The 27,861-nt window shown below is 35.2% G+C and overlaps 3 protein-coding genes across 3 annotated transcripts; 2 read left to right on the forward strand and 1 right to left on the reverse strand.

Annotated features, from left to right (window-relative positions):
• Positions 1 to 821: 821 nt before the first annotated feature.
• Positions 822 to 15,976, forward strand: LOC117932273 (exocyst complex component SEC10b). The gene is made up of 25 exons (XM_034853445.1): positions 822 to 940; positions 2,645 to 2,740; positions 2,877 to 3,125; positions 3,214 to 3,288; positions 3,761 to 3,862; positions 3,962 to 4,012; positions 4,095 to 4,200; positions 5,684 to 5,803; positions 7,394 to 7,485; positions 8,789 to 8,957; positions 9,032 to 9,108; positions 9,236 to 9,334; positions 9,434 to 9,524; positions 10,482 to 10,567; positions 10,685 to 10,858; positions 11,976 to 12,029; positions 12,129 to 12,257; positions 12,403 to 12,495; positions 12,598 to 12,744; positions 13,038 to 13,135; positions 13,572 to 13,656; positions 14,123 to 14,181; positions 14,260 to 14,358; positions 14,447 to 14,530; positions 15,468 to 15,976. The coding sequence occupies exons 2-25, from the start codon at positions 2,645 to 2,647 to the stop codon at positions 15,541 to 15,543; spliced, it is 2,511 nt and encodes an 836-aa protein (XP_034709336.1). The 5' UTR covers positions 822 to 940; the 3' UTR covers positions 15,544 to 15,976.
• Positions 15,977 to 22,718: 6,742 nt separating this feature from the next.
• LOC117931632 (WRKY transcription factor 22-like) lies at positions 22,719 to 24,302 on the forward strand. Its single transcript, XM_034852625.1, has 3 exons — positions 22,719 to 23,233; positions 23,314 to 23,424; positions 23,524 to 24,302. Exons 1-3 carry the CDS (start codon positions 22,782 to 22,784, stop codon positions 24,008 to 24,010), a joined length of 1,050 nt encoding a protein of 349 aa, XP_034708516.1. The 5' UTR covers positions 22,719 to 22,781; the 3' UTR covers positions 24,011 to 24,302.
• A 416-nt stretch (positions 24,303 to 24,718) lies between these two features.
• Positions 24,719 to 27,779, reverse strand: LOC117931624 (pentatricopeptide repeat-containing protein At3g61520, mitochondrial). The gene has a single exon (XM_034852616.1). It carries the CDS (start codon positions 27,442 to 27,444, stop codon positions 25,147 to 25,149), a length of 2,298 nt encoding a protein of 765 aa, XP_034708507.1. The 5' UTR covers positions 27,445 to 27,779; the 3' UTR covers positions 24,719 to 25,146.
• Between the last annotated feature and the right edge of the window lie 82 nt (positions 27,780 to 27,861).

A 27,861-nucleotide genomic window follows, 5' to 3' on the forward strand; every position in this document is an offset into this window, starting at 1 on the left:
CGATGTGAGGGTTTGTCTGACCGTATAAAGAGTATCTATCTATTTGATTTCACAATCATACGAGACATGATAATGATGTTATATTTACATCAAATCATTAAAAAAAATCATGAATTTAGTTCATGAAACAAATCCATTAACACAATTAAATATTTTCATCATTAAACTCTAAGCAAGTGAATGGAGATAATTTTATATACTTATAATTTATAATTTTTTTAAATTTAAATAAGTCTTCCAAAAATCATAAAATTATTTCTCAAGAGGCTAAATAATTTATTTTAAAATTTTTTAATTTTAAAACAATAAACTTGTAAAGCAATATTTTCCCACAGAATTGAAACTTTCTATATGCTAATAAAATAAATCAAACTTTTTTATGTATTGGTCTATTAAATGACTGTCTTTATATTTTAATTGTTTCCATACGAGGATAACTTACCACCACTAAAAATAAACTTTTTATTATCTTTTACAATCCAATATAGTATTTTACACTTTTTTAAAACCTAAAAAATATTCAAATATTTATTACTATACCATATATATTTTCGAATTATTGATTTTTTATATAAAAATTAAAATATTTTTTTTGGTTAATAATGAAAAACAAAGATATATATATATATATATATATATTTATTTTTATTTTTTAATATATATTTGGATCGAACTGTGAGAACTTAAAAGCACTTGCGCTGAAATCGCCAATCGCCAAAAACAAAATTCCAAAATCACCATTACATTGTCCACGATTCACCAGGGTTTGGAAAGGACAAAACCGTAATATTGACGTATTTTTCAATGTAGTCTTCGTCGAGAACAGTCCCTTCTCTTTCTCTCTCTAGCCTTGCTCGATCTATCCGACGAGAAGAAAAAGGAAAAAAAGGCTAAATCCTTTGTAATTCTTTCTCTACTACTCATTCGATCGACAAAAGAGGTACGGATTATCAGTTTCTCCCCTTTCTTCGTTGGTCCACGAGATCGGAAATATTGGACTGAAATGTCGAAGATTTGTTTCAATTGATTTTCAGATTTGTTCTGTAATTGCAATAATTCCATGATCAATTATCCGTTTTGCTTCTGCCAAATTATAGGTTTTTTTCTTTTTCTTTTTAGTCTAATTGCGTTTGTTGGTCGTCGTTTGGTTGACGAGAAAGCAGAGGAAAAGGAAATTTTGAATCCGAGGCGTTTGTTTCGTGAATTGATCTTAGCTGAACCAAATAGCTGTTTTAGGTTCAGTTAAGTGGAGGTTTATGTTTTCTCGGGATACGAACAATGAAAATTCACATTTACATGTAGTTCGTTTCTATTTTCCTGTACTTTTTTCGCAGCATGCAAACGGAGATGGTCTGGGCCTCTAATTGTGTTTATTTCTGTCTTTACTTTATCTCCTCTATGCATTCAAAAGCAGTCGATTTGATGTCTAGCAGAGAAACATCGTCCACATGTCTCATTTGATTAATGCCATATGCAATCACATAAAATGGAAATTATTCAAAAGTTACTGTGGTTTGATGCAAAATGGAGTTGTGTAATCGTTCTTCCTGGCACAGGTATTTGTCATAAACTAGGCTTTCCAGAAATTTTATATGTATCGAAGAGGGAGTTCTCGTAGTGGTTAACCGTTGCTTGAGTCTGGCTTGAATTATTGACACATGAGTGGTGCTTCTGTCGAGTTTAAGCTTAGTCCACTGAGTGGTGTACCTGTGCTCTGAAACTGTTGGTTGTCCTGTCTACCTTCAATCGACTCATATATATATATATATATATATCATGTTTTGTTAACTGAGAAAGGCAAAAAATGTCTGCTTCAAGATCATTGCAATGGACCAGTCATATTATTCCTTGGGGACTTTGTGCATATAGAATGGCAACCGGGCAGACGATATGACTGATAATTGTTCTACAACTTAATTTTCCTTATCATTTTTGTCAAGGATCTCATATTTTCTGAAAGTAACAAACAAAGTGTTATTGCTTGGTGTGTCTATCTAGTTGATTAATGAACTATGGCTAATACTTCATACAACTCTAAAGTTGATAATACATGATGCAGGGTTTGCACCATCCTTCCGACCATTAGTATTGTGTAACAACATGGTTATAGATTGTTTAGTCCACAATGCAGTTTTTTTCACAAATGAACAGAATACAGTGAAATTGATTATCATTTTGTTCATTTTCATGCTATTGTTGGCAGAATTTTTCTCTAATGTGCCCTTTGTAATTTGTATTTTTCCCACCGAAGAAAAATACATATTTTTTCTTTGGTTCAATAAAGATTCATACCCTTTCATGGTTTTAAGTTCTTCTCATCAGATCCTTCTCAGACATCATGAGGCTCTGGGGAGTTGATAGGAAACAAACCAGAGGGTTTTGCTAATTTGTTGCTGTATGTTTTGTCATTTTTCTAATTCATGTTGGTGGATCAGTATCTCATTGTATGCATATACTTTCTTCTGTCATAGTTCCTATTTAATAAAGAATAAAGCATTGGCTTCTCCTCTCACTCTTAAGTCATTAGTCAAGTAGTAACTTAATGGAGATTTAAGCTGAATGTCAATTGAATCATGTAGTATCCCCAAATGGTGAATGCCTCAAAATATTTTTTTTTCTTTTTTGATTTATTTTATCGAATTAGATGAAGGGGAGTAGAGATGGGACAAGGAAAGACCAAGTTTCAAAATCTTCATCTGTTAGTTCCCTTCCACTTATTCTGGACATAGAGGACTTCAAGGTAAATACTCAAAACTTCTCTGTTTCATTGTAGTGGTGTCATTAAAATTTTCACCTATAGCTAAGTTTTGATAGTATCTCTCCTGATTGGTATTTTCTTAGCAGAACAAACTTTAATATCTATTTGCCTTTCTTAGGGGGATTTTTCATTTGATGCATTGTTTGGAAATTTGGTAAATGAGCTCCTCCCATCTTTCCAAGAAGAAGAAGCTGATTCATCAGAAGGACATGGTAACATTGGTATGAATGATGTTCTTCCAAATGGCAATTTGCGAATTCCATCGGATGCTTCAAAATCAGCACAAGGCCCTTTATTTCCAGAAGTAGATGCCCTTTTATCTTTGTTCAAGGATTCTTGTAGGGAGTTGGTTGATCTTCAACAGCAGGTACATCTTCTGACCGTAGGTGGTGACCTGGAACAAGTCATCTTTTGTTTATTTTCTGAGCCTTTTTTTTTATTACTTTTGATTGAAGATTAATGGAAGACTCTACAATCTCAAAAAGGAGGTTTCAGTCCAAGACTCTAAGCACCGCAAAACACTTGCTGAGGTTAGTAATTAGACTGATATTGTTTTTTACTTTTGAATCTTTCCACAGAATGTTCCCCAAGATGATCATTGAGAAGGAATGAATGATCTTCAATGCCATAAAATAACATGAGTTTTCTTGTATTTAAATTCTGGAATGTGCTATTATGAGGATAAAATTGCTGTGATCTTCCTTTATTTGCATCTTTCCTTGTTCAGCAAGGATTTGGTTGTAAGAACCCATGGAGATTGTGGTTATTGCTTTTTATGTCTTGATTTATTGGACCTTACTAAAAGATCATTTTTTCCCTTCCCATCTCTTTTGGTGGATGATTTCATAGGCTCTTCCTTTTATCTCTGTACGGTTTTCCATCCATAGTCTAAATGATAATATGTGGACCACTAAAGTACTTAGAATCTTGAATTGTCTGATGAATCTGAATCTGTCATGCAGTTCCCATTAAGATAAACATTTCCTATTTGTCTTTTTTCAGTTGGAAAAAGGTGTAGATGGTTTGTTCGATAGCTTTGCAAGGTTGGATTCCCGTATTTCAAGTGTTGGACAGACTGCTGCAAAAATTGGAGATCATCTGCAGGTATAGTCTATCTATGCCTGATGTTGATACATAAGGAGAAAGACATTGTTTGACTCAATTGTATGGTGTCCTTTAATTTATACAATTCTTTCTTGTCAGAGTGCAGATGCCCAGCGAGAAACTGCTAGTCAAACGATAGAGCTCATAAAGGTATTATCTATCAAGACACATAAAATTGATTACCATTCGCGTAGAATGAGTTAATATCACTTTGTTGATTTCATCTCTGCAGTACTTGATGGAGTTCAATAGCAGCCCAGGCGACCTGATGGAACTTTCACCTCTATTTTCTGATGATAGTCGTGTTGCCGAGGCTGCTTCAATCGCACAGAAATTGCGTAAGATTTCAAGATCTATTAATTGTCCATTTCCACTGGCTGAACATATTGTTTTGCACCATCAGAATGATGCTAAATTCAAACTCTTTAACTTTTTGTACCATGATCCTGGATTATCTTGTTTTCTTGATGGAGTTATTGTGTCAGACACACTTTTCCTAAAGCCATGAACAATTATAAGATTTCCCTTTCACTTTGATCCTTACAGTTTTTGTCCCAGGCTTCATCCCAACTATTTGGGCTGAGCTGTGTGAATCCAATGTCAGTGTTTCTTGTGTCCATGATTATATACTTGGTCATTGCACATATTTCTGATTGCATTCATTCCTAGAACCAAGTCATTTCATATCAAATGATTCTTCTCTGCTATGATATAAGAAAAAAAGGAAGAAAAGGAAAAAAAGGAAAAAAAAAAAAATCTTCTTTGCTAACATTTTCCACTCTTTTGTTGGTCATTCTTATAATAGTGATAATTTTGTCTGATGTAGGTTTTTGGTTTTTGGCTTTTTTTTTTCCCTTGGCTTTGATTTTCGTTGTATATGTATTTTTCTTTTGTTCTTTGCATTCCAACTTTCTTTACAAAGTGTGTTTTATTATTTTTCTTTTCTTTTTTGTTGCATTTCTCCCTCTGTTTTGATATGGAATGCACTCTGCACTAAAACTTCAACTAGAATCCCGAACCACACAAGAAGTGAGAAAAAAAAGAAAAAAATATATTTTCTAATTTTCTTTCCCTGGGTTGTTGTAAGCCGGAAGAGGGCCAAATGTATAAGAGAGAAGTGAGTAATGTTTTTTCAGAAAAAGAGTAGATGCAAAAATGAGGACAAGGGCATCCACAAAACAACACAACTGAGTCACATTACTCAAAGATAGTCCCAACTCCCAAGTTGCTGAATGATGAGAGGAGAATTGTGTAGACTGCAATTAGTGTAGTTAATTTTGTTTAGATGGACAAAACCATGTTTGTTGGAAGCCAGTTCCTTCATAATGAGGACATATTGTGGACTAATTTTATTTTGTTTTATGCTATTTTAAGATTTTGTGCTTTATGATATACATACCATTTTTGAGATGAAAATCTGTTCCTCAAAAAGAAAATGGTAGCTTAGAAATGATTTTCTTCATCATTATCTTCAACCTATGCCACTTTTCCTCTAAATTCATGCCTGTGTTTGGTCATGCCCCATATCTATTTGATAATTAAGTATGAATTTGTTCTGTAGAAAATTAGATATAGAGGATTAGGTGTAGGCTATAAAAAAACTGATCGAAAGTATCAGTGGTATTAGAGAAGTTCCCATATACTTGTGTCTTATATGAATTTATTTTTGTGAATATTATGATATGCAGATAAAAAAGAGGAAAATTTGATATTTCTTAATAGGGAGCTATTTGTTTTTATTAATGGAGAATTTGTGCAGTAACATTCTTTTGTTTTTGCATTGTTGCAATTAACCTTTTGTGTTATTATTGTTGATTTCAGGGTCATTTGCTGAGGAGGATATTGGAAGACAAGGTATAGCTGTACCATCTGTTGTGGAAAATGCAACTGCAAGCAGAGGCTTAGAAGTTGCTGTTGCTAACCTTCAGGATTACTGTAATGGTATGTTAATTTTTCTTTGATGTCATTCTGCTTAACAATCTCTGATAGAGGAACTGGAGTATTATTACAAAGTGATTGACAAGGGCAAGGATGCATCATTTAAGAACCAACAAAGAAAGTGCATTTTGATGAATTTTACTTGTGGGAAGTTGCTATGATGGCCAACAATGAATAATACGTTATATTTTTTAAAAGTAAACAATTTAAAAAGGACTATCCATTCATTGAAAACTGAGTAAATTTAAACGAATATGTTTGGTGTAAAAGAAGAATCATTTTAGATGGAGAACTCCCATTGTTGTGAGTATGAGAAGGAAAGCATAACAAAAACCATTTCCAAGAGAGCCTTTTTTTTAGATAGGTCTGTTTGCCAAGAGAATCTATGGTAGTATATTTTAAATCTTAAAATGAAATACTCAAATACTAATTTAAAATATTAGTAAACCATGTAGGATGAAGAAATTATGTGAAATACATTTGTTGTGTTTAACTTAGGATTTCAATTTAATAATATTTAAGTGAACTGGCTTGTTTGTGACATTATAGCAGACCAAGTTGGGTACGGTCTGTTTTATTCATTGGGCTAGAAGGATGAGCTGATATTACCAGCCTATGCTTCTGTCTGCTGATGCAAAATCTTAAAATTTTGAGTACTATGCAATTTTTTTGGGTTACAAAATGAGGTGAAAAGAATATAAGATGGCTGAAAAAAAAAATGGAAAAAGAAGAAAAGGAGTTTGTGGCAATCGCACCAAGGTTGGTAGGCAATCACATCCTCAAAGAAAGCATAGGCAATCAAATGTAGGGTCTCCTAAGCAATCAAGCTTAAGAAGAAGGCAATCACATCCTCAAAGAAAGCATAATAGATGCTGAAACTTTTATTAAAATTCTCGTCTCAACTTTGAAAGACTACATGGGTAGATATAGACTCTTATGACTCTCTTCTGTATTTTCTTAATTCCTTATCTTTCCTTGCAAAAAAAGGAAAAGATATAAGAAAACATTATTATTTAGAAATTAAAAAAAATAGAAACTTTCTTAATGTTAATTAGAAGATTAAAATGAACAGAAACTTGACACAAAGTCAGCCATTACCTAAAATAAAAGCCTTAACAAAAGTAAATTATTAAATATCAGTCCTACTATAACAAAAAGAACTATAAATAGGACAATGTAACCAAACTACCATTGTCTTCCTTTTTGTGAATAAACCCTAGGGGCTCATCCCTCATCACTTTCCTGTGTGGTAAATCCATAATGAAAATAGTTGTTCTGTCAAGAATGAAGCTAATCATGAATTTGAGAGTGAACTCATTTGGAGATATTGTCATCTCATTAGATGAATTTGCTACCTTTTTTACATGGTTATGGATAAACTTGTATTGAAACATGGAAAGAGGTGGAATCTTTTTTCCTTAAAATTCAAATACAAATAGAGAGAAATAGGTCAACTCAAAATTTTAGTTTCTGGACATTGAGTTCCTAAAATTATAGGGTTCATGAGGCAAAGAGCCTTACATGTATTGATAGACTTTCTATTCCTTTCTAAATAATGTACTACTAACATTTAGTTTTTTACTTTTTCCATAGAACTGGAGAACAGATTGCTGTCTCGATTTGATGCAGCATCACAGAGAAGAGAACTGTCTACCATGTCAGAATGTGCTAAGATTTTATCTCAGGTTATATATGTGAATTATCTTCCTCTTGGATAGTACAATTTACTTTCATTATGTTTGTTTGGAAAAATGTGCAAGATGTGCATCACTGATGCAAGGGTATATTAAAAAGAAACAAAAACGGTTCTCAAGAATTAGTTTTTGAGAAAAAATTTTAAAAACAGTTCTCAGTTGTTTTGTAGGAACAAAACTCTATTCAAAACACAAATATGAAAAACAATTTTATTGGCTTATTCTCCATGAAGGCACTGTGCACTAATGTACAATACAAAAGTTCTTGATCTATCCTCCAAGTTTTTTTGGAATACTCTACAAAAACACCTAAAAAACCTAAATTTCGTTCTAAAAAATCATTCTGTTTTAAGAACAAATTTTCAAAAAATTGTTTTCAATCCAAATTTTGTCAAATATGTATTTTGTTCTAACAAAGAGAAAACTGTTTTTAAGAATAGTTTTCAAATAGGTCCCAAGTTTTTTATTTGGCAAATTCATCGAGTCTCACCCCACTCTTACATATCTCAAACTTTCTTTTTCCTTTGTGTGCGCATGAGAGAGAGAGAGAAAGAGCGCAGCGATGGGGGGTGTTAGTTAATGAAGTTCTATATCACTTTATTGGTAGATATGCTAGGTGGAAAACACTTAGAATGAGGAATGCATAGAACTCCCTGAACACTTTTTTTTATTAGCAGACAATGACTTGACCCAGTTTTTGAGTGTTTTCTTAGTTGGAAGTTGCTCCATATTGCCCAAATATTATGATCATCTCTTGGAAACATGAAACTACTGGCTCCTTTTATCAGGGGTTTCCTGATTTTGACCTTGTATTTCCACTGTTGGTTCCTAAATTGTTCACCTTTTGCTTTTCTTTGTGCTCTCAGTTTCAAGATCATCACAAGTGGATATATGATAGTTTGTTTTGTTAAGTGTGTAAAACCTGGAGTAGGTTTGTTATGGATTTTGATTCTATGTTCTAGAACATGCTGTGATTTCAATATGCTCTTGGACGCTGATATTGATGATGCTAACAACTCTACTTAAACTTAGGGGCAATATAAAAATTTTCACTGTTTTTGTTTCTTTGTTCGTTTTCCAATCATCAATTTTTCAGTCAAGGTGATTTATTTGTTTATTTTTTGATACTTTAATTCCTACCTGAGTGTGTGTGCGTTTTAATTCCTTCACTTGAAGTCTTGATGCATTGAGATTATGGTGCAGTTTCAGGTTAGATATAATAAATTTGCCAAGAAATTGTCAATCTATTGAAGGATATCTACTCTCTTCTAACCCCTATGTTTTTGCTATGCAGTTTAACAGGGGCACCAGTGCAATGCAGCATTATGTGGCAACGCGTCCGATGTTTATTGATGTGGAGGTCATGAATTCAGATACCAGATTGGTTCTTGGTGACCAGGGTTCACAAATTAGTCCTAGCAATGTTGCCCGTGGACTTTCTTCTTTGTACAAAGAAATCACAGGTTTGAAGAATAGGTATTGATCTTAGTAACTGGGTTCTTGGATGGATTTGATATATTTGTTTTGTTTGTTTCAGATACTGTGCGAAAAGAAGCAGCCACAATAATGGCTGTATTCCCCTCTCCTAATGATGTCATGGCAATTTTGGTTCAGGTACCGAAGAAGGAATGCACATCTTTATGCCTTATGATTTAACATTAGTGCGTTTTAATGAAGTTCAGATACCGAGTGTATATGGCCTATAATTTCAAACTTATAACAAATTCTGTTTTGAGTGTAGCGAGTTCTGGAGCAGCGGGTTACAGCACTTCTGGATAAGTTATTAGTGAAACCCTCTCTTGTAAATTTGCCTCCTATGGAAGAAGGCGGACTTCTATTAGTGAGTTGAATTACTTGCACTTCATTTCTCCACTTAATCCAATAGCAATATGAATTCGTGATCAATTTTGACTTCATTGTATTTGACTTGAGGCTTCAGTATCTTAGAATGCTAGCGGTGGCATACGAGAAGACTCAAGAACTTGCTAGAGATCTACGAGCAGTAGGATGTGGTGACTTGGATGTTGAGGGTAATGACTTAACTCCAATCATTGTTGGCTCCTTTGTAGATATGATACCCTAGCTTCTCACCTTCAGCAAATCCCCCATTGAAAGGGAGACATTTAATGGGATAAACAATGTTATATTGAAATGGAAGTCAACCATATTGATTGAATCGCCATCTTCTACTGGTGTACTGATACTAGGAACATGATCAGCCTAATAATTTTATAGAGATCTATAATGTGGGGCATCTTTTTCAATACAATATGAAGGTATTTTAACTCAGGATACCTGTGATAGAATTATGGAACTCCCCCAGCTTATGATGTTGAAATGCTTGCAACTGATGTATGGATGCTAATTAGGTGGTCCCAAAGTGGAGAATATGCCCCTGGGAAGATTTAGACCTTCTGGATTGAATCCTCTAGGCTATAGCTAGTATAAATTTTGGAAATTTGTATAGGCTATTTGCAAGATAGTGAAACCTGTGGTTTGATTTTATTAGCTGGCTCAAAAAAAGAGCATGGTTTCTTCCTGGAATTTGTAGTTATGCTTGTTCTTCTATGTCCTTCTCAAATAATCTCTCTTTAAGTAATATTGCTACAGGTAATAAATAGCTGGGATAAATGGAGGCCCGAAGTATAAATACTTTTTTATTTAATCAATAAACCTCCGATGTATCTGTTTCATTTTGCTAAGTCTAGCAGCAAATATGCATTCTATTTTACCATGTTTATGGACTTTTAATAATCTATTCTTCATTATTTTGGTGGTGAGTTTTGAGTTATTACTGGTGTACCAGAGATCAGTTTTGATATTTCAAATGAATGTGACCATAAACTTTGTTCTCTTTGTTAAAAACAAAACTACATTTCATTTAGTCTTCCTATTTGGAAAAATAGCCTTGGACCAAAAACTTTTCCCTTATCTGATATGAAGCATTTAATTTTTATTTCCTAAACATCGATTTTCTGTTGATTCAGGTCTTACAGAGTCTCTGTTTCTTGCTCACAAAGATGAGTATCCTGAACATGAGCAGGCTTCTCTTAGACAACTCTATCAAGCAAAGGTTTGTGTAAATTGGATATTTTCTGTAAACCTTGTGAAATTATAACTCTTGAGCTGGTTTTAATGGATTCTCTGTCTGTTAATTACATCCATCCCTGATTTATATTATGATATGTAGATGGAAGAAATGCGTGCTGAAAGCCAGCAGCTATCTGAATCATCCGGGACAATCGGGCGCTCGAGAGGAGCTTCTGTAGCATCTTCCCACCAACAGATATCTGTTACCGTGGTTACAGAGTTTGTCCGTTGGAATGAAGAAGCAATTTCTAGGTGCACTCTGTTTTCATCTCAGGTAAATTTCTTTCTGCACTTTTGAAACTTCATTTTAATACTGCAAATTTAAGATTTTTTACAGCTTCAGTTTGAGTTCAGTGTGAATTACTGGCTACTACATTTTGTCTTTTATAATTTGAATTTATTTTTCTAAAATCCCATCATAGTCTTCTACTGATTTAACGAGTGGATCTTATTTTCTATTGATATTGATACTATCTCATTGCAAGTACTCAGCAAGGTGTGTAAAGTGGTCATGTGGTCATAGTGATTTCATATCAGTACTTAACCTTGTGGTTCAGTTTCAACTCCATACCCATAAGGGAGACATACGTACTGTGAAGCTGGAAAAGAACAGCAAAGATTGATATCCCATGAAATCCAAGCCAGAGAATAAGAGGGATATCCTCTCAAAAAAGTCATACACAACATATATCGAATGAATAATGCAGTTGTGCCACGCTTGAATGTCGATATCAGATGAAATCAATTTTTTTTAATCGTAAAATTTATGTATCTTTGCGATTCGATTGACGTCGATATCTATATCTGTAGATATATCAAGTGTCATGGCCAATGATAAAACATAAATTAACCCACAAGGTCCCATTAGTTATCAATCTAGTTAATACCAAGGTTTTTCTCAAACTTCAAACCGAAAAATTCAGAAAAATCCCTAGAAGTTCTTTGTTGGAGATCAAACTTACTTGTAAAATATATGCCGATCTGCTGATCATAGGTCTTTCCGAAGAAAGATTTTTATGTTTTAAAAGGATTTGTGGATAATGGAAACTGGATGACTAATTTTTAATTGCTTAAAGTGGGGATGTTGTTTTAAGGATTTAAGTTTCTATCTCCTTTCAATTTTGATTGGAAGTTTGAGAACTGGAAAATAAGACTATCTAACAGGTAGCACAGGTTGTGCTTACTACCTGTAGTTGTAACTTGTCTAAACTATGACTTGTGGTAGGAGGTTGTGATTTCAGGTCTGCTGGAGATTCTTTTACATTCCTTTGTGGTGACTGATCCCCTCTTGGGGATTACTTAATCATTTTCCAAGGATTTTGTGAGCATATGTAGTTTTGGATATTTTAGTTGTATTTTTACTAATTTATGATTAATGTGCCTTTGTACAGCCTACTACCCTTGCAACCAATGTAAAAGCTGTGTTTACTTGCCTGCTAGACCAAGTAAGTTGGTTGATTTCTCTTCCACGTTGTGGTTTTCAGTTGAATTTGGGGCATTCATGTGATCTGTGTCATGGATACTAAGATATTTTTATTTTTCAGGTCAGTCAGTATATAACAGAAGGGCTGGAACGGGCTAGAGACAGCCTAAATGAAGCTGCAGTTTTGAGGGAAAGGTTTATGCTGGGCACAAGTGTTAGTAGAAGGGTGGCTGCTGCAGCTGCTTCTGCCGTAATTACTTGATCACATGGCCATTTTCTGCATTTTAAAATTTACTCTACTACATACCTCAATTCAATGTATATGCTTCTTAGAAAGTACTGAATAATTTATCTAGAAATTAGCGGGCATAAGAGAATTTGTTACTGATGTGTAGGCAGAAGCTGCTGCTGCTGCTGGTGAAAGCAGTTTCAGATCTTTCATGGTGGCTGTACAGCGTTGTGCTAGCAGTGTGGCTATTGTTCAGCAAGTTCGTTAGATAGCCGAATGCCTTTTACTCAATTATTTTAATTATGCTCATGAGAATGATTAGAAATTTATTTTGAAATAAATTGGACTGTTTTTTCTGCAGTACTTTGCAAACTCTATATCTCGGCTTTTACTGCCTGTGGATGGTGCCCATGCTTCTTCCTGTGAAGAAATGGCTACAGCTATGTCCAGTGCAGAAACTGCTGCTTATAAAGGGCTTCAAAAATGCATTGAAACTGTGATGGCAGAGGTCTGTACTTGGTGAAATTCATCTGACATCTAGATTAGAGCAAGTTGCATATTCTCCAGCATATTTGTCTTCTAGCATCATATGTGTAGCATTAGCATGTTGGTTCTTTGCATTTTATGTTTCTTTTTTTTTTTTCCTTATTCTATTCTTGCTGTTCTACTTTTGTTTCTATCCCACTGTTTCTTATTTTCATGCTTGAATCTTCTTCCACTCTTTCAGCATCACTTATTTGGTGCTCTTATGATTTTCATTCTTATGTTAAGATATTTTGTTCTTGTAAAACTCTTGTGCAGGTGGAGCGGTTACTATCAGCTGAACAGAAGGCAACAGATTATCGATTGCCTGATGATGGAATTGCTCCTGATCATCGGCCAACAAATGCCTGCACTAGGTACATCTAAGTTGACAAACTTGGAACCTGAAGTTTGAATTAATATTAGCAAATTTCTTGGGGATTCTTGGAGACCAGATGGAAGGATTCCTTTTTTTTTTATTTTTTTATGGGTAAATTTTTGCCCCCATGGGGACTTGAACCTGGAATGTCCCACAAGCCCTCCCCAACCCCTTACAACTTGAACCAGGCCTCAAGTGGTTCCATTTTATTTCTCGGAGCATTTGAAGCAACTCAATTTTGTTCTGAGAGCATTTAAAATGTGATTAAGTCACTTAAAGATTTTGAGAACCGTCTTTGTTTTATTTTCTGTTTATTTTTATCTGGAGACAGCTCCATTTTACATGAAGAATCTGCAATAGAGAGTCATAATTGTTTTATTTAATTTTCTTGTTTCTTCTGGATGTCAATTGATTTCTTTTCTTCCCTTGACTAGAGTTGTGGCATATCTTTCTCGTGTGCTTGAGGCTGCATTCACTGCCCTAGAAGGTCTTAATAAGCAAGCTTTCCTGACTGAATTGGTATGATATCGTGATCTCTATGATATCTTCGGATATATTATGGTTCCTTAACTGCTACTGACCCAAAATTTCTTTGACTTCTTGTTCTGGTTTCATGTGTGCAAATAAATCTGTGCTAGATGCATGATCTTCTACTGGACGGATCTGTGGATGCATGTGTTGTTAATTTAGATACTTTTCGATATATTTCTGTTACAAAACAGCACTGAGAAGTGGCTTAAAGGCTAAGCCATCAATCTTTAGTTATATAGAATTACTGAAAGAATCAAATAGTGCCCCTACACCTTAAACACTGAAATAAATGCTTTAATCCAATTCATATCCTATCATCAGTGTATTAGCTAAGTCCATTCTCACAATTGTTGTGATTAAGTAAATCCATATTCTCTCATTTTCCAGGAACTTTATTTTGGTGTATAATTTCTTTCATTACCTTTTAAGTGATAACATGGTGGATATTTCATAGGGAAACCACTTGCATAAAGGGCTGCTTAATCATTGGCAGAAGTTCACTTTCAACCCTAGGTAACATGACTTCTCTTCTGCTCACATTTTTCCCACTGTTCTGTTGATTTACTCATTAACGTTTCTCTTGTCGTGCAGTGGTGGACTGCGATTGAAGCGTGATATAACAGAGTATGGTGAATTTGTGCGCAGTTTTAATGCTCCTACCGTGGATGAGAAATTTGAATTGTTGGGCATGTAAGTTTCTGAAGTTTTTGAATATCTCAGATCTTTCATTTAGCATTCTTAAAAATCTCACTCTACCAACGACTCTTTTTGTCTCCAGTATGGCGAATGTCTTTATTGTTGCTCCTGAAAGTCTCTCCAGTTTGTTTGAGGGTACCCCCAGCATCCGGAAAGATGCACAAAGGTATCGTTTTTGCTGGTGATGTCATTTATATGCAAACATAGAAAGGATTACAAATAATTTCAATTTCTGCTGAATACATCGAATTACAATTTCAACGTAACAAGATTTTCTGCTTAAATCGCATCTGAAGAAAACCTTTTCACTGCCAAAAGCTGTGAGAAACATGTCCCTTTCCCAGCCTGGTTATTTTTGGTTCTCGGAAAATTTGAGGGAAAATGCAAGAGAAAAAGAATAGATAAAAAAAAAAAAAAAGAATTTAAAGTTAATAAATTATTTTTATATCTTACATCAAATTCATTTTATTTATTTAATTTTTTATATAAAGATTAAATTATTTAAAAATATATAAGTTTTTTACTTTTTTTCATTAATTTTAATTATATTTGAATTTCATATTTCCCATGATAAAACCAAATATGAGAAAATCATTTTTCTTGGGTCATATTTAATTTCTAAAAATTACCAAGGAAGAAAAAAAATATTAAAAAAAATAATTTTCTCATATTTGATTTTATCATGGGAAATATGAAATTCAAATATAATTAAAATTAATAAAAAAAGTAAAAAACTTATATATTTTTAAATAATTTAACCTTTATATAAAAAAATTGAATAAATAAAATGAATTTGATGAAAGATATAAAAATAATTTATTAACTTTAAATCTATTTTTCATTTTTAACATTTTCTTTCTTTATGTCTTCCTTTCTATTTTCTTTTCTTCGTATTCTCTAGGAATCAAACATAACTTTTATAATTTTTTTCTTTCCTTGATAATTTATGGGAATCAACATAGCCCAAGGTTTACAAAATTGTATAACATGTTCAAATATTTTCAATTCTCTTATCCTCGTCATTCAACCAGAGGCGTTCGCAGGTTTAGTAATCATGCCTCTCTCTCAGTAGATTGATCACTTTTGTTGGGCTGGGATTTCAGGTTTATTCAGCTTAGAGAGGACTACAAGACTGCAAAACTTGCATCCAGACTCAGCTCCCTGTGGCCCTCGAGTTAAGCATGCTGAAATAAGCATAAATCTCTCACATCTCTTTGATCATTTTTACATCCTGCCGTGACAAACTCGAGGCAGCCTGACCTCTCAAGTTGGACGCCCTTTCCGGCACCGAGATCAAATTGGCAACTGTACCGAGATATTAAGTTAATCGCAGGGCTAAGGAGCTTATCTTTAGACACGTATTTGGGTACAGTTGCTTCCTCACTAGAATTATTTGCTCTCATTTTCTTCTCTTTTCCGAGTGTAGATTGTTGAAAGTATGGACCGAATCGTATTTTGTAAGGCTTTAACTTATACGCTAGGCTCCCATTTTTCCAAGATTTCATGCCCTGGCATGGCATGGCCCCTTGTAATGATCCTTTCCGCCATGGATGATGACATTTAATGGTGTTTTTTCAATTTACAAGTTTTGGTGTGATTTCTCAACTTTTAATCTCGGGTTTATACGCTGAGATAAAAAAAATTATATTTTTTAGTAGATATTTGAAAGAAACCCATATTGAAAAGGTAATATCAGCGCTTTTCTTAGTTGCTTTGTGTTTTAGTTTTATTTATTCGAATATTCGTTTAATGATTTAGATTTCATCACATTCATCTGATGGTCTTGGATTTCGACCATCGTAATGGATAATGTGCACTAAGCCTTGGGGAGGGTGGAGTCCATGTAATGCCAGCTCTGAGCATGAAAGAAATGGACGGCCAGGAGGTGCAAATGATTTGGTGGTGCCCTATTATGATCTGTATACCTCTTATGGTCAAAGTCAAAAGGTTTTATCGCAAAAAGTCAACACAAAAACGTGAGGGCAAGAAGTCATCTTCAGTGGTGGAAAAAAAACAAGAGAAATCAATCCCAAGTCCCAACTTTGAAGAATGGCATTACATTAGTGGTAAATTTCTGAATTTCATTAGATTATGACGGTGGTCCTGCCTTATTAGATATTCATTAACCCTAGTGATAAAAAAAAAATGACATGATTTTTTTTATCATATCAAACTTTTAATCTAAATAAAAATTATAAAAAAAAAAAAAAGAAGAGAATTTAGATAGGAATGAATGAGATTAAATCAAATAAATAAATAAATAAATAGAATCTAGGTATGAAAAAATAAAATGATATTAGTAAAGTAAAAAAAAAAAAAAAAATCCTTAAACCCCATCTCATTTGTTTTAAAAGAAACAACTACAACTCAGCTTGTGAGTGATGGGAACAACAAAAGGCCACAACATATTCTCTAATGATGGAGGAAGCACAAATGAGGGTCCAAATTGTAAGTGGGGGGTTTACTACTAAGAGGGCTCATAAAATCATAAATGGGAAGAAGAAAAACAAGAAAACAGAAGAGGTGCATTGCTACTGACTTTAGACACGTGGTGGTGCCCCCCAAATGGTGGTGGGGATGCTCTACATAGTTCTCTACTATACTTCTCCTTCTCCTTCTCCTCCTCCTCCTCCTCCTCCTACTAATTGTGTAGTGTGGCAGTGGCTCCTTCTCCCACTATAAAGTGGAGTATAGAGAAGAGAGATTGAAAAAGAGGGTTGAGTGGAGGTGTGGGTGCTTAGGGATTGCTATCTTCTTTAATATCAAAGGTATCCATCACTTGCATGTCCTTCGCCCATACCCTCCCATCATCTCTCTCTCTCTTCCTTTCTTTCTCTCTCTATCTACGACAAGAAACAAGTGCATGGTAAGTAAGTCCAACTACTCATCATGAACAATGCAACCCTTGCAGGTCAATTATTACTATCTCATATGAACTTTTCATGTATCTATCAACTCATATTCATACTCCTATCCAATTCCAATCTCTAGGTATCAACCAAAACACTCATATCATCAAGTCCTACCCTAAAGAGAAAAGGGGAGTTAGAAAAGAATGAAGAGATAGCAACCAAAACACTGAAATTCAAGTTCTATCCCAAGGGGATGGAGATGTCTGCTTTTTCATGTATCTATCAACTCCTGCTCTTACCCTACTCCATTGAACCCAACCTACAAGCACTCAAATCCAAAAGAAACAAAGAGAAATCAAGACCTTATTTTCAAAACACAATTTTTAAAAATAATTTTTATTTATAGTTGTATACTTGCTTTTTAAAACAATTCTCATAAAATAAGTAAAACAACTAAAAAATTCAAATATATTCTAAAAAGACATTCTATTTTCATAACAAATTTTTCAAAACTTGTTTTCTACAAAAAAATCTTAGAAAAAATACAACTCTCATTTGGGTGTAAATGTTTGACCAAGTAGATGAGATATTGGAGCAAAGTCATGTATGGTGGTTGGTCTAGGGTGGGTGGTTATCAAACAAAAGGGTCTCTACCAACCGATCCATTCCATCCAGGGGGGGGTTTCAAGCCCAAGACTTCCACGCATCCCTATCAATAAGTTCAAAAAGCAAAGAGGTAGAGAAAGGGCATGACAGGCAGGTTTGTATCAAGGGACATAGTGGTGGTGCTGGAGGGTGTTGTAGTGGTGCTGGCCCAATACTACACTTTTGGCATATGCCTATCTTCAATCACCATCATCATGGCCACCCTTAGACCTTAGGACCCTTTTTTTAATTTTGGGTCAATTAATTTCACACATGGGCTGATCCCACATCGGTTTCAATGGGTTTAGGTACCATGAACCCCAAACACTACTCACTATCTTAATCATGACAATGGGTAGAACTAAAGCCCATCATTCGGGTTGCTTTGTATCACCATAAGTCAATTCCTATTGAGTCAATGAATTTCGATCCCGAATTCACGCAGATATTATCTATTTTAAGTTTATTTAAAATACATCATTTTTATATATTTTGATTGAAAACTCGTAAGGTTTTACCAAAACACATCTCTCTCTCTATATATAATTGCAGCTTTAAAAATCATTTACAAATATAATTTTCGATTCTAATAATTTTAAAATGCGACTACATATACAAGCTTCTAGATAATGTTATAATAATAAAAAATTAATACTCAAGATTCTACTATCATGACATTTTGTTCATACATGACATCAAAAAATAACATTCCATTAAAGGTTATTTTCATCTTAAAAATGCTATGTCCTTTTCCATTTTTTCTTTATTTTAATTCAAACTTCACCATCTCAATTTAATATTTAAAGTTTTTTTAAGCAATATTATTCTTACATTATACCAAAATATCAATAGGTCATTTTTTTCAAAGATTTTTTATAAAATAAAAATAAAATTTATATGAGAAGTAAATAAATTAGATACAGTCAAACATACAATGTAAATAAATATATAGTTAATTAATAAATTTTTATATGAGTTTAAAAATTTAAATTGTAATGAAAAATGTTAATAGAATAAATGATTCAATATTTGAAAATAGTTTGAATATTATTTTTAGGGTTTATTTTATTGATCTCCCCGAAGTTTTAGTTAAATATATTTAATGTTTATTGATTTGAAATTTCATTAAATACACTATTTATTATTTTTATTTGATATTTTTACTTATTTTCCTCCTAATTTAAAATAAAAAAGACATTTAAATTTTTTTTAAATCAACAGGACTAATTGTACCCAACTAAAACTTTAAAGAGGTGAATGGAATTAGCCCGGTTTTAAAAAGTTTTTGAGGTTAAGTCAGACACATCACATCCGGGTCGGTTCGACCCATCGGAGTCGCATCCACGTCTATATAAGACACGACCCCACACGCTTGCACTTCAACTCCTCCTGTGACGAACGTACAGGAAGGGAAGAATCAGGCGTGTGATGCTGCGCAGGGCATCAGCTGGGTGTGAGTGGATGGGAGGCCGCAGTGGGAAGGGAGGAATGTGAGCCGTCGGATGCGGGGATCATAGGATTCTGGGACAAAAGATCCTAGTAAGGGCATTAAAATCAGGAAGCACGCGATGTGGTAGATGTGGGGAGGGCTCTTTAATAAAGGCCGGTGGTCCCCACAAAATCTGCAAGTTGTCGTGCCACCTCAGCTTTTTTCAGCCGCCCCACGCGCTTCCGCGGTGTGAACCCTCTCGCCTCCTCCAGCCGTCCACCGCCGCCCACCGCCGCCTTCATTTTCAAGCTATTTCTCCACCTCTCTATTCCCTTGTTTGAATTGATAACTTTATTGTTTACTTTTATGTTTATCTGGATTTTTTTTGGTAGAAAAAAATATTAACGTCAAATTAAAGGTAACGTCATAATTTTTAAAAGATAATATTAATATTATAAATATTTCATCAAATAAAAAGAAAAATCTTATATAAATCAAAATGAAATAAGTTCTTTTTAAAAAATTAATAATATCGAAGTTGAAAGAGGTTTTTTACTTATGAAAAAAAAAATAAAAAATAAAAAAACTTAAGAAGTATTAAAATATTATAAGATAATTGGAAACTTTAAAATAATTTAGATGGAAATTTAGTAATGAAAACTATACGATTAAGAGATAAATGTTTGTGTGATTTTCACTTTGAACAATTTAAGATGTAAAATAATTATTATATCCTTATAATAAGTTTTAGGGTATGACAGGAACTTGAATTCAATCCATCACGCCCTTGAAGTGGGTTTTAGGACGTAACATATAGTCAAAATTCAATCTGCCCTCTATGAAGTCCTCAGAATGGGTTTTGAAGCATTGCAGATGTTTTAAAATTGGTTTTAGGATGTGACATATAGTCGAAATTCAATCCGCCCTATATGAAATTTGACTCATAAATCGGTATTCAAATTATAAAGTTTGTCTCATAAATTGATTTTGAGAGGGAATAATTAAAATCCGATTTAAGAATAAAAATAATTTTTCATGAGAAATAAAAATTATTTTCACATGAAGTTCCTCTCATGATAAGTAAGGAATATTCCTTCCCGACGTAGAGAACTCGTATTCACACGTTGTATCAACATCAATTGCCATAATGTTCAATCCTCTTAAAAAAAAAAAAAAAAAAAAAAAAAAAAGCATGGTAGCTTTTAGTCATGAGGCTCTAAGTGCCATTTTTCATCTCCCATTGCTTTCATTATTACCAACAAAATACCTTTTTAAAATTTTCATTTTATTTTTATTTTTAGGAAGGATCAAGACGTAACGTATGAAATAAAGTATTATAAAATATTAATAAAAAAATCGTAAATAAATAAATAAATAATGTAAAGTGACTAGGAAAATATTTGAAAAAGTTAAAAATGGATGATCCGGATTTTACTCCACCCATTTGCTCCTATCCAAATTCACTCTCTATTTCACTCCATTTGCATTAAAAAAAAATATATATCATTTAAAATTTTCTATTAATTAATATTATATTTTATTTAGTAATTATGATTTTTTTTAATTCCAACCAAAGTTTTTCAATATCTATTAATAGTAAAAATCTTTTCTTTTTTAAATGTCCAAATACAAATTCTCCCAATTAACTTGTAATCATACGTCTAATAATGCTTAAAATTATTGAGAATAAAGTGATATTTTCAATGAGTAAATCCCTTAATTCTTCCTCTAATCAACATTATAAAACATTTTTTTCATCGTTGTAATTAATTTTATATAAAAATTTAAAATTAATCATATTTATTTATATTAATAGGGATTCCCGTTACACAAGTTAAGAGGATATAAATCACAAAGTATTTTTAAAATATGAAACAAATTCTTCTAATTAATTAGAATTTTCGTAATGAAGTCCTGTCTCCAAGGGTAAATCCTTAATTTTCCCTTCCTAATCAATATACCAAAATATTATATAATAATTATAATAATATTATAAATTTTGTATGGTGAAATCTGGATCATCAAATGAGAGTACAAATATATGGAATCAAAATACAAAAAAATCATACCAGATTTTAGTACAAAACAATGAGATTTAAAAGTGTATAAGGAACATGATCTAATTCATCTTCCTTTATGATATGTAGGTTATAATATTGATGGCGGGTCAAGATTCTTTATCAATATTATTCACTCTAATCATAATCCTTACGATTTTAGCATCTTTTATCTTACACCATAAAATGAGACGTAACATTTCTAATCTCTATCTTATTGTCAAATGACTAAATAGCACTTAAAGCCATATCATGTGGATAAAATAACAAATTACAACATGACAAATAATTTATTTTATTTATGCTAATATAATAAATGGAATCAAAATGCAAAAAAATGAGCCCATATTTTAGTACAAAATAATAAGATTTAAAAGTGTACGATAGACATCATCTAATTCATCTTACCTTCTAATATTATATATAATACAATAATTTTTATACAAATTATAATGCTGATGGGTATCCGGTCAAAATTCTTTATCAATACACTTTGATCAAAGTCCTCACGATTCTAACATCCTTATCTCACACCACTTAAATAATGAGATGTAGCATTATAAACCTCTACCACGTTATTGCTAAACAACAGGTAGAGCCATATCATGTTGAAATGATAGCAAATTAGAATAGGACAAATAAATTCTTTTATTTATTTTTTATTAAGATAAAATAAAATACTCTTAGGAGTGATGACTACTATTATAAAGTTAAAACTTTGGTCTAAACTTTTGTGTATATTTAAACGTGACATCCGTATAAGATAATAAAAAATAATAAGAAAGAATAATATTTGTTCTTTTACATCATCACACATCATGCTTGCATAACATGAAACACCACATCCTCAGCCATGTAAAATTCATTATTTATGTATTTATTTTTTTAAAGATTTGAAAATTTTATTATTATATATATATTTTGTTTGGCCCAAAGGAAAAGGGATTTAATGACGGTTGTGGGTTATCCACATCGGATCTCCACGGGAGAGTGGCACTTTGCGGCGGGCACGCTCCACGACGCGCGCGTGGTGTGGTTGGATAGTTACCCCACTTTCTGAAATGGGCACCAACTTGATAGGGGCGCCCACCCCCACTGGATTCCACTTTTTTAATAATAAAACCCTACTTTTGTCGGTAACTCACGAGTCTCTTAACACGCAGCGTGTGGACTTTTTCCCTCTTTCTTACAAACCAGGCGTTTGACATTTGTTTTAGAAGTCAACCCCCAAAACCACTATCTAGAGAGGGAAAGGCTCTACAATACCGCTTGTTTCTCTCTCCGGAGCGCTTTCTATCTCTAGACTTTTTCTCTCTATAGTTGTATAAATAATTGATTTCCACTCATTTCCACCCCTCAATCTCTCTCTCTCTCTCTTTATTTTGGCTTCCAAAGTCAGCGCTTTGCTTTGTCTCCTTTTGGGGTTTTGAGTTCATGGAGGAAGATTGGGATCTGCAAGCGGTGGTCAGAGGCTGCGCCACCGCCACCGTGGCCTCTGCCGCCACCACGACGACCACAGCTACTACCAGTGATGCAGCTGCTTTGGATCTTCATAGGAGTTCTTGCTTTTCTCCGTTTGGTGTGGTGGAGCAAGCTCATCATCATGACGGCCATCTTCTCTGCTTTCCAGATCCGTTTGAGACCAGGAGGGAAGCTTTTGTGGAGGAATTGCATGATCTTTGCAGACCCTTCTTCCCCAAATCTCAGCCTATCTCTCCCCGGACCATACCCATATCTTCTCTCTCTGTTCTAGGAGGAGGATTCAGTGATCAAACCCACCAAATTCAGCAGCAACAGAAGCAAGACCCACCACCACCCTCAAAGCACTCTCATGCAAGCTCTGTGGCCTCCACTACGCATTCTCAGAGCCCAAGATCCAAGCGAAGGTAAATTTTGTAGTGATTTTTGGTTTTGATGATCAGAATTCTTGCAAATACCCATTGGTTAAACTAGTTGTGTTTCACAGAAAGAATCAGATGAAGAAGGTTTGTCACATACCAGCTGAGGGGTTGTCTTCCGACATGTGGGCTTGGAGAAAGTATGGGCAAAAACCCATCAAAGGTTCTCCATATCCAAGGTGGGTGTCTGAGATTTTCACCATTTTTTAACCTTTTTTTCCAATGGTTTTTCATGGGTCTAGAGATTGAATGAAGTGTTTTTGATGTTTGATCAACAGGGGTTATTACAGATGTAGCAGTTCAAAGGGGTGTTTGGCTCGAAAACAGGTGGAACGAAACAGATCCGACCCAGATATGTTCATCGTCACCTACACAGCAGAGCACAACCACCCTATGCCCACCCACAGGAACTCTCTCGCCGGAAGCACCCGCCAGAAGCCGGTAACCCCTCCTGCAGCAGCCACCACCACCGCCTCCGCTGACGCCGTAAAACCCTCGGCCAAACCCGCATGTTCCTCGCCGGCGACTTCCGCGGACGATGAGCTTGTACAGCAAAGCACAAGCGTGCAGAGCAAAGATTTGGTGGAAGACGAGGAAGACGACGAGCTGGGGTTCTCCGACACGGCCGTGGACGACGATTTCTTCATGGGGTTGGAGGAACTCGCCGAACAAGTCACCGGAGACTGCTTCCCCGATCACTTCCCGCCCAGCTTCCCCATTCCTTGGCTGGCCAACAATGCTGCAACAGCCGCCGGCGGGATCTGAGGGCTGCCGGAAAAGCTAGTTTGATTCTGACTAGTGATGATGCATTTGCTAAATACTCACTTTTCCCATCTTTTTGTCTTTTTAGAGAGAGAAAGAGAAAGCGTAGAGAGAGAAAAGAAAGAGAGATGGGTTTTGGAAGCATTTGGTAGAATCTCTCCAAAATGCTTTGTGCCTTTGTAAACCTCACCTCCATTACAGAGAGTCTTGTAGAGGAAAAAAGACTTCCATTGCTTTTCCTTGTTTGTGGATGCATAGTAAATAAAAATGCTTCTTAACCAATATTCATTCATCATCATCATCTTTTTTTTTTTCTCCTCTTTTCTTTCTCCAATTATTAGGGTTTTTAAATCCATTTATTAATTATGTTGTTCAACCCCACAATTAATTATCAAGTGATGGTATATTTTGAAAGAACCTTTTTAGAGACATTATTCATTTTTCTCACCAAACAAGCCCATATGATTTTTTGAATGAATTTTTTTTCTTTTGCCTCCTCATTTTTTTGTGGGTACATGAGGTCCAACTCCAACATGGTAAAATTAGGAAAACACGAACAAGAATAGATATTTTTCTAGCCATTTTAGGGCTGCAGAGGGGGCAATATCTTTGTTTACCATATAAATGCAGCCTTATTGTTCATCTACCTTTACGATTCCACCCCATAAATGATGATAACTAGAAAGATATTAATGCAGCACCAGATCCACAGAAAGTGAAGGAATTTTTCGGGCATTTTTCAACTTCAACATTGATTTAGCACAAACGGTTTTGGTACAATCCATCTATTGCTTATTGTCAGGTTCTCAATCACATAAACTTGAAACCTGAGAAATTCTAAAGTTGAATATAACTTAGAAAAAATGCAGTCCCCAAAAAATGATTATCTCCCTTTGTTTAAGTTGGTTCAGAAGGAAAAGAAGGAATCCCACAAACACGTCTGCTAAGGACAATGCAACAACTTGCAATCGGACAAATGCTCCGGTGAGCACTGCAGGCCTTCAATTAATGGTCTGTGTGGAGCCAAACAGAAATTCCAAAATGAGCCCAGAAGCCATTAATGCAGAAGCTGTAGTAGTCTTTGTTTTCTTCCATTTCCCCAAAGCCGATGCTCTCCTTTCCACAGATGCCACAGCAGGCTATGCAGCAGAAGCGGAAACTTCGTATCCTTGGACAAAACTCTTCAGTTTTGCTGTTTCACCAACTGCAGAAAGCCATTCTGTGAGGATCTCCATGGTTATGTAGTCAGGGTTACAAGCATGTTCTGTCATTCTATCCATCAGTTCAAATGCTTTGCTCAACCAATTCTTCTCCTGAAGGCCTTTGAACATGGCATTGAATGTGTTTGTATTTGGCTTCACCCCTTTAACTTTCATATCATCCATCAGAGAAAGGGCAAGGTCTACTTGGTTTTTCCTGCACAAAGAGTTTATCAAGATATTGTATATGACAGTGTTGGGTGGAACCTTGGAAGTAGAACTCATGTCTCTGAAAATTTTCATGGCTTCATCGAGATTGCCATTCAAGCAATATGCATGAATCAGTGCTCCATAAGTAACAACAGTTGGTACAAGACCCTCCTTCACCATCTTTTTCATCAATCTATGGGCAGTTGAAAAATCTCCGGTCTTGCTGAAATGGGAAATCAGAGTATTGTATGTGACACCATCAGGCTTGATGCCAGCGTTTTCCATTTCCTTGAGCATCTCATAAGCTTCATCCAATTTATTCTTCCTGCAGAACCCATTAATCAGAACATTGAAGCTCACAATATCAGGGGAGAACCCAGCTTCTTTCATCTTTGACAGAACAAAGCTTGCTCTATCTAACTTTCCAGCTTGACTCAAACCAGAGATTAAGGTGTAATACACAATTGCATCTGGGGAGCATCCAGCTTCCAACATTTCATCAAACAACTCCATCGCCTTTTCAATATTGTTTACATTACAAAAAGCTTTAATCAAGGCAGTGTAAGTGACTGCATTCCCTTTCAGCCCCTTCCCTTGCATTTCATTAAAGAACTCAACAGCACCATTGATTCTCCCATGCTTGCACATGCCATCAACCAAGGTATTGAGCGTGACCACATTTGGTGGAACCCCATCCTTGTTCATCTGATCAAAAAGTTCCCGAGCTGCCTCGATCATGCTGGCTTTGCAGTACCCATCGATCAGGCAATTGTATGTCACGGTATTAGGCATGCATCTTGGCTGTGATCTCATTCTTTCCACCAAACCCAAGCCTTCTTCTTGCCTCCCCACTTTGCAAAGTCCATCAATCAGAGTGTTGTAAGTGATCACATCTGGTTCAACCAAAAACCCGTTACTTTCTCCTCCATTCATCTTCTCAAACACCTCCAGTGCCTCGTCTACCCTTCGAAACTTGCAAAGATGATTGATAAGAATCCCAAAAGTCACAACATTGGGCTGAATATCCATTTCCTTCATCTCTGCCAAAAGGGTGTTCATCCTCTTGAACTCCCGAGCCCTCCCCAACGCTGTCAATAGAGCATTGCAAGAAGCAGCTTCCATAACACCCCCCAATTTCATCAGCCCATGCAGAACATCCCAAGCTCGACCAGTCTTGCCACTCCTACACAACCTGCTAATCAATTGTGTTAACCAAATAGAATTTGGAAAGACTTCATGCTCAGCAAATTTTGACACCAACCCAACAATTTCCTCTTCATCCACCGCTCTCCCAACCTTGTCCCTCTTCGATAATGCACTAAAAACAATATGCCCAGTGTTGCTATTAGGCGGAAACTCGGCCTTTGGTTGTAGCATTTCATCGAGCAGGTGGAGAGCATCGTCGACACGGCCCTTTCGGAATAACACATCAATCAAAATATTCCTTATATGCGTCAATCTACGAGACGGGCACAGTTCATTATACACGAGAAACGATTCATCAACCATTTGCGCTCTTCCAAAGCATCGAATTAGAAGGGTTGCGGCATTGACAGAGAGTGGAATCTTATGGCTCTTAGACGTTTTGAAGAGGTCTAATAGCTTATTATGCGAGTTAGGTTCGCGGCTAGCGTACTCGAAAACGGCTTCCAGTGTGAAAGATAGCAATGGTGAGTCTTGACATGGCGAATTGGCTTGGACCCAGTTAAAGAATTTGAGAGCTTTGGCGGTGGAGCCCAAAAGGCGAGTGATTTGGAGGAGATTGTGAGGAGGGGGCGGAGGGCTTGTGGTGGGGAAGAGGAGTTGGTGGAGTTTGTCTTCGTTCCAGTCATTGTCGGTGGTTTGGAGCAGTTCTACAACAAGGGTGACGACCGACGGCGAATCATTTTGTGGTGGCGGGGCTGGTGGATGGTGGTCGGGCTCGGCGGAGAGGTGGCGGAGGAGGGAGGAGAGGTTTGGAGGCGTTTGGGGTCTAAGGAAACGAAGGAGCTTTGATTGTTTCGATGACACCGTGAGAGCTGCACTCATTTTCTCCTTTTCTTCGCAGAGAAAAGACACGTCTTTTTCCTAAGTTTCAAGATAAAGAGGGAGGAGGTTTTGATCTTGTAGTGGTCTGTTTGGACGAAAAGAAAATGGATTCTTGAAACCTCTCCTCAACAGGGAACCCTTGAAACTTTCCAAAAGACTGAGCGGAAAAGAAAATGGAAAATTCTATTGCAAATGTCCAATTGAAAAAAAAAAATTATGAAGCAATGAAATATTGGAACAGATCAATCGGTAGCTTTCTCGGAATATATTGCCAAAAATATATTCATTTCTACTTCCAGTAGCCACCGCCAACATTTCCAAAGCACAATGGATGGAAGATTGATCTTCTGTTTACATTTTAGAGGTCTTCTTCCAGGGGTTTGAGTGCAAATCCAAATAAGAATTTCAAGTGTTAAA

This window comes from Vitis riparia, chromosome 15 (assembly GCF_004353265.1).
Source record: "Vitis riparia cultivar Riparia Gloire de Montpellier isolate 1030 chromosome 15, EGFV_Vit.rip_1.0, whole genome shotgun sequence".
NCBI classification, from domain to species: Eukaryota; Viridiplantae; Streptophyta; class Magnoliopsida; order Vitales; family Vitaceae; genus Vitis; species Vitis riparia.

Excerpts from the sequence above, each read along its gene's own strand:
- LOC117932273 (XM_034853445.1), top strand. The coding sequence starts at position 2,645 with ATGAAGGGGAGTAGAGATGGGACAAGGAAAGACCAAGTTTCAAAATCT. Across the intron at positions 3,289-3,760 it reads ACCGCAAAACACTTGCTGAG|TTGGAAAAAGGTGTAGATGG; the intron begins GTTAGTAATTAG and ends GTCTTTTTTCAG. Across the intron at positions 12,258-12,402 it reads CTGCTGCAGCTGCTTCTGCC|GCAGAAGCTGCTGCTGCTGC; the intron begins GTAATTACTTGA and ends ACTGATGTGTAG.
- LOC117931632 (XM_034852625.1), top strand. The coding sequence starts at position 22,782 with ATGGAGGAAGATTGGGATCTGCAAGCGGTGGTCAGAGGCTGCGCCACC. Across the intron at positions 23,234-23,313 it reads AGCCCAAGATCCAAGCGAAG|AAAGAATCAGATGAAGAAGG; the intron begins GTAAATTTTGTA and ends TGTGTTTCACAG. Across the intron at positions 23,425-23,523 it reads AAAGGTTCTCCATATCCAAG|GGGTTATTACAGATGTAGCA; the intron begins GTGGGTGTCTGA and ends TTTGATCAACAG.
- LOC117931624 (XM_034852616.1), bottom strand. The coding sequence starts at position 27,444 with ATGAGTGCAGCTCTCACGGTGTCATCGAAACAATCAAAGCTCCTTCGT.